Here is a 9,247-nt window from a genome sequence, read left to right on the forward strand (position 1 = left end):
TTCTGTTCCCTTGCTGGTGTTTAGAGTCCCCTTATAGTGGGGGTCATCTTGCTACCCCGAAGTTAGGGTTCGAGACATAAAATAAAAATCAGGGGTAGTGGGCAACCTTGTTGCGTCCCATTCGTGATATTAAATGTGGATGATAGAAAGCCTGAGTTGAATATACGTGCTGAGGGAGTGGAATATAGGGCCAGGATACTCATGATAAATTTGACAGAAAACCCCAGTGTGGTCAGGGTCAGTGTCATGTATTTCCAATTCAGGCGATCAAACACTTTCTCAGCGTTGAGTGCCAGAATTAGCCCCGCCTGTAAACTGGTATTAGCCCAATCTATGAGGTTCATGAAATGTCTGGTATTATCACTTACCTGTCTGACCGGGACGGACCCCACTTGTTCTGCGGAAACCAAATCTGTCAGGAGGGCCCTGATACGTGGGGCCAACAGCCTTGCGCACTGTTTTATATCCGCATTGAGCAGGGATATCGGTCTCAGATTTGAGCTTATTGTGGGTTGGTTATTGGGTTTAGGAAGCGTCACCACGTGTGCCTCCAGCATTTTGCGAGGAACTGTCCCCGAAGTTTTAATAAAGTTAAAAAGATTAGTCAAATGTGGTGTGAGATGAGTCTGCAAGTTTGATATTGTAATAATTGGAAAAAACACCTGGGCCGGGGGCTTTATGTTTCGGGAGTGATTTAATTGCTGCTTTTATTTCGGCTTCACTGAATGGGCATCCTAGTCACGGGATTGTAAAGGTGATATATGCGGTAAATGTGTGTTATTTAAAAATTTCCGTATGTGAGTGTCTGAAGGTTGGTGTATGTCTGGGTCATGTTTCAGGTTATAGATATTGGCATAATATGTTGCCAGTTCCTCGACAATGTCTTGCAGGTTATACAGTTTCTCGCCTGCACTAGAGGTGAGATAGGGTATTTTGGTCTGGAGTTATCGTGCTCTCAGCTTGTTTGCTAGCATTTTGCCTGCCTTGTTACCGAAGGAGTAGTATAACTGTTTGACGGACCACATGTGGCGTTCCGTATTGCGTAACGTTAATGCGTGCAATGTGGCGGTGATCTGAGTGATTTGTTTAGATACTTTCTTCGATGGCTGTGTTTTATCTTTGGTGTCCAGCTCTGTTAGTTCCCTGATTAGCTGTGCTTTGGTCTCACAGACTCTTCGCTTGGATCTGGACCCAGATTGAATCAAGAGTCCTCGCAACACTGCCTTATGGGCAGACCATTGTAATGCTATGAAAGATTCTGTAGAGTCATTCTCCTTAAAAAAGGTGGTTATGGCCATACCTAGCGTGCGGAGGTCGGTAGCATTCTCTAATAGGGATTCGTTTATTCTCCATTTACCTCTCCCCCTCGTCGGGTATGGGATTCGGAGCGTGATCAAGAGAGGGGCATGGTCTGACCAGGTCCTAAGTCCGATGGATACATCGGTTAAGTGGGTTAGCGTTTGCGTATATATGAAGCACATGTCTATACGGGAGTACGTATTATGGGCATGTAAGAAAAATGAGTATTCCCTGGCTGATGGGTACAGGGTTCACCAGGTATCATACATTTTGTGAGTGTGCAGAAATCTCGCCAAGTGACAACTGAGGACCATGGAAGAGGATGGAGGCGCCTTATTGTGTAGTTTTTGGATCTCTAGTGCGGGGTCCAGCGTGCAGTTGAAGTCGCCACATATGATGTGTGGCCCTTCAGGAGCTTGGTAACCTTTTTAAGTGCTTTGCCAAGGAAGGTCTGTTGAGAGTCATTAGAGGCATACGGTGACGCCACTGTGACCTGCAACCCGTTAAGGGAGCCCGCCAGGACTAACAGCCTGCCCTGGGGGTCTGTGTACTCTGTTTCGGATCGGAACACCCAGTCCCCATGAAACAGGATAGACACTCCCTTTGTTTAGTTCGGAGAGAGAGCATGGAAAACTTGGGGATATTTCTTAGAGCAGAATCTTGGGGGATTGATTTTGTTGAAGTGTGTCTCCTGGAGGCAGACAATAGCTGCCCTGGAGTTATGCATTTCATGGATGGCCAGTCGGCGTTTGTGCGGGCTGTTCAAACCCTTCACATTAAGGGACAAGAGTCCCGTGGACAGCCTGCCCTCCCATGGCACCTACCCTGTCCGTCTGAGCACGTCTATCTGTCACCTGTTGGGAGGTCTGAGACCAAGTGAGCGGAACCGTCCCTCTTGCTGGGCTACAGCCTCGTTCCCCCAAACTCTCTAAGAAGTTTGTGTCATCGGGATATATGCATACATATGGGAATAGGAGAACACATATTAACAGAAAGGAAAGACAAAAGAAAATATATACAGTGTACTCTTGTGGCAAAGAGTAACCAATGAGGTCAAAGCAAGTGCAGGCAAGCCTACCCCTACACTCTGTCATGCGTCCAAGGGGGGTTGTACCAAATCCGTTCCCTGACTATTGCTACATAGATGTGGAAGTTTACCCTGGGAGTAGCCGAGAACTTTGAATTACTACTCTTGTAGGAACTTAATTATGATGTAGTGCGCCTATCAGGGTTTAGTGTGCTGTGTATGCAGTGCTAACTGATACCGCTAGGCGGAACCATAGCTAGTCCGAGTTTCTGTATTTTTCTTATTTATGTGTGACTGTGTAATGATTTATGTGCCTTAGCTGGGTCTGTGAGCATAGGTGTTACATGTGTATCATGGCATGCAGGTCTGTGTCTCTAGGTGGCCTGCCAGGTAAGAAGTCTACCGCAGCTATTGCTACCATTCGGTTCGGCATCCCCCGTCATCAGTTAGCGGGTCGCAGCTGTTGTATAGCCTTCCCGTGCCACCCTGTTAAAGTATGGATGCATTCCTAGGTGTGCGCTGAAGCACTTAATGCTTCCTAAAGGGTTGCCCCAGTTCCCATCCCAGGTGAAGGAATAACCTGCATTCTCTGCTGCACAACCTAGAACATACATGTCATGTATAAAAACATTACCCAGGTGGGGCCGACAGATCTAGTGCTTCATACTGCGTTAGCCACTTGTTAGTTCACCTGCATACCATTGCGTCCACCGTTATGCTCACATCAATTACAGAGTCCATCACACATGACAGCCATTGGCCGATTACCAGCCCAGGGTGTTCAGAGCTGCAAAGCAGTTCAATCACTTGGTCTTCTTTTGTGAGGTAGCCATCTGCCATTCTCCTGGGATGCGCTAGGAAGATGGTTTATGCTGAGCTCGGGATTCCATCTGGTTCAGCAGGCCCCAGTCTGTCAGTAGTTTGGTTCTGTCTTCAGGCTCCAAGAGGACATGAGAGCGGTTGTTCCTCCAGATCAGGATCTTCTTTGGATAGCCCCACCTATATGGTATTGCATGATTCCTGAGAGTCTTGGTAACATGTCTTTTTCCTAGCCATAGTATTGACTTATCAGTCCACATAAATAGAGATCTGCTGATAGGGATCCAGCATCACCTGTAGTTTCCTAGCAGCCGTGAGGAGGGCCTCCTTAGAGTTGTAATAGTGAAATCGAACAATCGTGTACTTAGGCGTGTCAGCCGTGAAGCGTGATGGTCGAGGCAGGTGATGGGCAAGATCAAGCATCCACGCGGTGTCGTCCATTGCCAGTGCCAGTGCAGTACACAGGTTGGTGATGTACTTAGGCAATTCCTTGTTCGTGATTTTGTCGCTGATCCCACGAAACCAGACATTATTCCGCGTTGTCCTGTCCCCCATGTCGACCAGCTTGCATTTAAAGAGCTTTTGCTCTGCCACTAGGCTCTGGATCTTTCCAACGACTCATTATGTGCTGTGCACAGTTCTTCCGTCCTTTGTTCAAGATGGTGGGTTCTGTCCCCAATATCCTTCCACGTATCGGCTGTCAGGGTCTTGAAATCTTACTGGAGTGGATGCCTCAGATCTTGCAGCATAGTGTGTATCCTCTGTTCCGTCACCGGCTCATCCGAGTATTGGGACGATGGGACATCAAGGTCTGACGGGCCTTCTGAGGCCGGAGGTGGTGCTTGTTGGCTGTCGCCATCTTGTGAGGCCTTTTGGCGCTCTTTTTTAGAGTGTCGGATCAGGTCCGTTAACTTCAGTTGCTTGGACGGCGCCATACCTGGCTGAAGCTTAGGAGTATATTTAGGCAGTTTTGGCCGTGATTAGGGTGAAACTCTCACTGATTTGACGCTCTTTTAGTCAGGTAGGACCAGGAGCTCTCACTCCATACGTCCGCTCGGCTCGGAAGTTGGCCACACCCCCACTTTGTGTTTTATTAGTAATGCGTACTATATTTAGTGCTCTTTATCATGTTCATATTTAATCTACACCTCCAATCAACATTATCACAAAACGTGTAATTACAATGCAACAAATACTGTCCAATTTTCTTTGTGCCAACATTATAAGGGACAATTTGTCTATTAAGTTTTTCTGCCTACTTGCACAATAGCACTGTATTCCTTATCTTTTGATTTATACATACCGGTTAGTTTGGAGCTTTAATACTGAATTGGGAGACATTAAAATTTGCTCAGCAATAACACTTGGTTGCACCAGCTGTAGTCTTTCAAACACCTGAAACAAAAAATAAACAAAACAAACAAAAAAAAAATTACTCACTGTAAACATAATACAAGACTGTGCTTTAGAGAAAGAAACTCAAACATAACAATGCACAATTATATCTTTCTCATGCACATGTAATCCACCCTGCATTTTCCGCATGGTATGGTTACCTGGATTTGGATCTCATCAGATAGCTCCAAGATTGAACCATAGAAATGATTAAGGTGATTTGTTCGGACTGTAACTCTGAGTCCAGTTTTTCCTTTCGTTTTTGCGTGTATACTGATGGCAAAGTTGTACTGAGCAGGAAGACTGACAGATAACTGCAATAAACAAATAGGGCATACATTAACCCCCACAAAAAAAACAAAACAAAAATCATATATATATATATATATATATATATATATTTTTTTTTTTTTTTTTTTTTAGAAAGAACACCCACAGGAAGATGACCAAGGGGCCCTTTTTTATTTCAAACATTTTATTAGCCTCAGCATATTGAGAATTGGTACTGTGTCTATTATCTCTCAAGCATCTTCAAATAATGCTTGAGAGATAATAGACACATTACCAAATCTCAATACAAATAAAAATAAAAATCCAAACTCGAAAAAAATCACACAAATTGATACATAAAAAAATTAAAATAAAAAATGGTGCACTTTGCCATTAATAAAATGAGTAAATTTGATTAGGTACAAGGCAAGTGACTTTCACTTAGGTCAGTGTTTTCACTAAATTCCAGTGCAACATATAGTTGATAAGACACTCAGAGGCTGCTACAGTTCTAAAGGTAGAGAAGATTAACTTATGTGTTTTTTTTGACAGATAACATGCATTAAAACACTGGGTTTATATGAATGAAAGGAACATTAATTAACCCCTTAACGTTCTTGCCGCCCATGTAGCCGCCACCATTCGCCCATTGCAGATCGCGGTCAGGGGGACCTGCCTGGCAACCCAGACAGTCCCCCTGTGGCAAATGACCGCGATCTGCAATATCTGATCGCAGCAAGTCACTGAAATCAGTGTTACTATGTGTCAGCCAACTCATGAAATGTCTGACACACGTGGCTGCCGCCATTCCCCCGTTGCAGACCACCCCCCCACCTGTGCACACCTCTCCCCCCCCTGCAGATCTCGGTCTGGAGGCATGCCTGGCAGTTGCAGCAACCCAAATCTCCCTTAACCCCTTCCCTGCTGCCGTGATCACTGTACTGTATAGTATATCTGCTGTACAGTACTGTATCAGTGATCACTGTGATCAGAGGGCTCCCTGATCAGGCTGACTTTTTTTTTTTTTTTTTAATTCTTTATTTAGGTTGTGCAGGTGGTTACAGACAATTAACGGACGCCACAACAGCGTATTACAAGGTTACAGTAGTTATGCAGTGGCAGAGACATTGCACATTTTTTGTTATTATGTGGTGGATATCATGCTTAACGAAACGATTGCCTTGTCAACAAATTGTTGATTAGCGTAAGGTAAAGCAAGATGTGGAACGAGACGTGGTCAACAGTGTCTGTGTAGCCAGAACAGCCGTAACAGACGCATTCATATATAACATAGTAAAACATTTTTATGGCAAAAGTTAACTCAGTACGATTTTGTATTGAAGTGACCAGGAAAGACAACTTTAAGCGGTGTGCGGTTCACCATATGTGTGGGTAGGGGCGTGTAAGTAGCTAGGTAGCATGTTGGTTAGCGCCTTTATTCGCTGTATACATTATTGTATTCCAGCAGTATTTGTGGGTGTCGGTGCTTGTGTATCGCTCGGAGCCAATGTGCTGAGCAGCATCTTAAAAACATTGCGTAAAACTAAACCAGCTAAAGTACAACATTGGCGTAAGTCTGGGCTGATCTTGTGTGATTTATGGAATATGAAGTCGGATCAGACGTCAGCTGAGGTGTAGTGTATGGCATATATCTAGCTGTTCTTATGGTGTTCCAGAAGTATGTGTGGGTGCAGGAGCTTATATTTCGCTTGGGGCCTATCCGCTAAGCAGCAGCTTATAAACATGGCACAAAGCCAAACATGCTATAGGTACGTAGATTGCTTGAGTCCTGGCTAATCTTAGCTAGTACATTCGTAGTTTACAGTTGAATAACTCTGACGTTACAGGGTATTAGGCTTAGTGAGCGGATAGTGACGTTGGGCTTAGTGTGTAGCCGCATCTATAGAGTTATAGAGCAAATGGAAAAGAAAAATAAACACGAAAGAAAAGTAAAGTAAACAACAGTAGATACAACATATGTAAAAGTAAGGTACATTTTGCTCCCGTGCCGTAAATAGTGTCCTCTGCAGTCTGTAGATGTATATGTCTGCAGAGTAGGCAGTGTCAGCAAGTGTCCCAGTGGAGCCGTGGAGTTGGTGATGGGCTCTGGTAGTCCGATTAAAATATCACTGGCTGCCAGGATATGGCAATTGTGGGATACCATTGGTTGTTATATTAACCCGTATAATAGATATCTCGGGCTATGCTGGGTTTGAAGCTCTATGTGGTGACCGCGGCATAGGAATCCGGTGTGGAGCCCTGGGGGAAAAAACGGCACGGTCCTCGCCGGGTCCCATGTGTGGGCTGGGGAGGCAGAGCTGGGCAGCGTGTCTTGTGCTATGCCTAGATTTCGTAGCAGGGCTGGGGCCTCTTGTATGTCTTGAATGTCGTGTTTGTCTGCCCCTTGCTGAACAGTGAGTGTGCGGGGGAGCCGCCAGCGGTAGGTCACCTTGTGATGTTGCAGCAGGGAGGTGAGCGGTCGGAGCGACCTGCGCCATGCCAGTGTGCCAGCTGACAGATCGGCAAAGAAGGTTAGTGCCGTTGACTCGAAGTGGAGAGGGGTTTTCCCTCGCAGGGCAGCGAGGACCGCCGCTTTATCAGTGTGGTTACGGAAAGTAATGATTACATCCCTCGTGGCTTTGGCCGGGGCATTCCCTGGCTTGGGGACCCTGAAGAGGCTTTCAAGGGTGATTGGCTTTGCCTGTGTAGGAGGTAGCAACGTCGTTATCAGGCGCCGCATGAACCTCGGTAGGTCTGCTTCCATTATGTCTTCGGGTACCCCCCTGACTTTCATATTGAGTCTCCGCCTGGAATCCTCATGTGTCGCGAGGCGGCGGTCATATTGTTGGGCCTGCAGCTGTAGGTTCTGTATGGTCTGTTGGAGAGCGGCAATGTCTTGGGAGTTGGTCTGGGTAGTACCTTCCACTTTCTCAATGCGGCCTGTCAGGCCTCTCAAGTCCTCGCGCAGTGCCGCCACGTCCGCGTGGATGTGTTGTCGGAGGTCTGCTAAAAGCGCCTTTAGGACTGTTGTGGTAACTGGGTCGGTGTCTGCCCCAGTCCCGCTTTGTTTTGCCTTCCGTTGTGGGACCGGCGCTTTCGGATAATCCTCCTCCAATTCTTCCGAGAGGTCCTCTGAAAAGTCAGAGCACCCTCCATGTATCGCCGCCATATTGTGCTCGTTGGTGACTCGTGCTTGCCTCCACATTTCCCCAATGGTGAGCCCCGGGGCGGGCTTGTTTGGTGTCATTTTTTTGGATTTTCGTCCCATGGGGGCTTCGGGTGCTTTCTGTCGTTTGAAGGAGGGTAAGGGGTTATTTCTGCCGTTTATTTCGCCGGGTAAGGCTCGGAGCTGAGAGCTTTTGCTGCCGGTCTCTTCGGCGTTCAGGCTCCGCCCTGACCTTTTTTTAAGGTTATTTTTATTAAAAAATTTTTTTTTAAAATACTCTTTCAGTTCTGACCGCAGTTGCCTAAACTGTGATCAGTACATTTTATTTTTCGTGGGTTTTTGAGGGTGGGTAGTGGGTGTTAGGCAGGTAGATAATAGGTAATTACCCCCTTATTTTTATTAGTTAATTGATTTGTCCCCCTAGAATGGCACATCGCTACTCAGCAGAGGAGATGTATGCCATTCTGGTAGGCAGTGATAGTCAATGCCTCTGACATTGAGTGAGACCTCAAGTTATGGTGCACCACCACCACCCACAAGTGGACGCTCAAAATGCCCAATGCCAGATGGAGACTGAGTGCCCCCAAATATGATGGCCCCAGAAATACCACCGTTCACAGTTACACCTGGCATGACTGGACGTATGGAGTAGTGATAGTGGGTGGTGGGGGACGGGGAGGGAAATGAGGGGTAAGCCAGACTGTATGACCGAGATCGGTGTGGCTATAGCCGATTCCATTTATCAGCCTGTTACTCATTTGGAGGCTGGCCAGGATAGTGACTGGGGTCTCCTGATTGGAATCTGAGGAGTAAGCTGACGGCCCTTGTGAACTAGAGCCGGGCCTGGGAACATTGGGCTGAGCCGTTGTGAGCCAGTGTAGTTCTGCCTTACTGGCAGTGGCTGGGAAGAGGACACCCCTGTGTCAGAGCTCTGCTGATATTTTTTTAGAATGTACCAGAATCCCAGGTAGAAAGGGTGAAGGATTCCTATGGAGACCCTGGCCAGACTGGCGTGCTGGGTATTTCATCCAACAGCAGACCGATTATCGGGATGGATACTAGTGACATTCTGAAAAAGAAATAATGATTTGGATAAGTAATGTGTCTTAGAGGTATGGATGAGACCTTCGTAGAACTGGCCTGCTAGCTAGTGCCGAAGCGAATAATTTACCTAGTACCAAGTGACAGGTGAGGCAATGCTAGTGCCAAGTGACGGAGAGAGGCTCTACCTATGATTTGGGCTGAGGGGATTTTGTGGCCACTTGAACGTG

At 46.5% G+C, this 9,247-nt stretch overlaps 1 protein-coding gene across 1 annotated transcript in view; it reads right to left on the minus strand.

Annotated features, from left to right (window-relative positions):
- The window catches only part of NUP210 (nucleoporin 210), a 657,387-nt gene that overhangs the window by 177,189 nt on the left and 470,951 nt on the right, over positions 1-9,247 (minus strand). The window contains exons 28-29 of the mRNA XM_063426963.1: positions 4,702-4,854; positions 4,449-4,540 (exon numbers count right to left, since the gene is read on the minus strand). Coding sequence (XP_063283033.1) covers positions 4,449-4,540; positions 4,702-4,854 — 245 coding nt within the window. The remainder of the gene's footprint in view (positions 1-4,448; positions 4,541-4,701; positions 4,855-9,247) is intronic.

Source organism: Pelobates fuscus, chromosome 7 (assembly GCF_036172605.1).
Source record: "Pelobates fuscus isolate aPelFus1 chromosome 7, aPelFus1.pri, whole genome shotgun sequence".
Taxonomy (NCBI): Eukaryota; Metazoa; Chordata; class Amphibia; order Anura; family Pelobatidae; genus Pelobates; species Pelobates fuscus.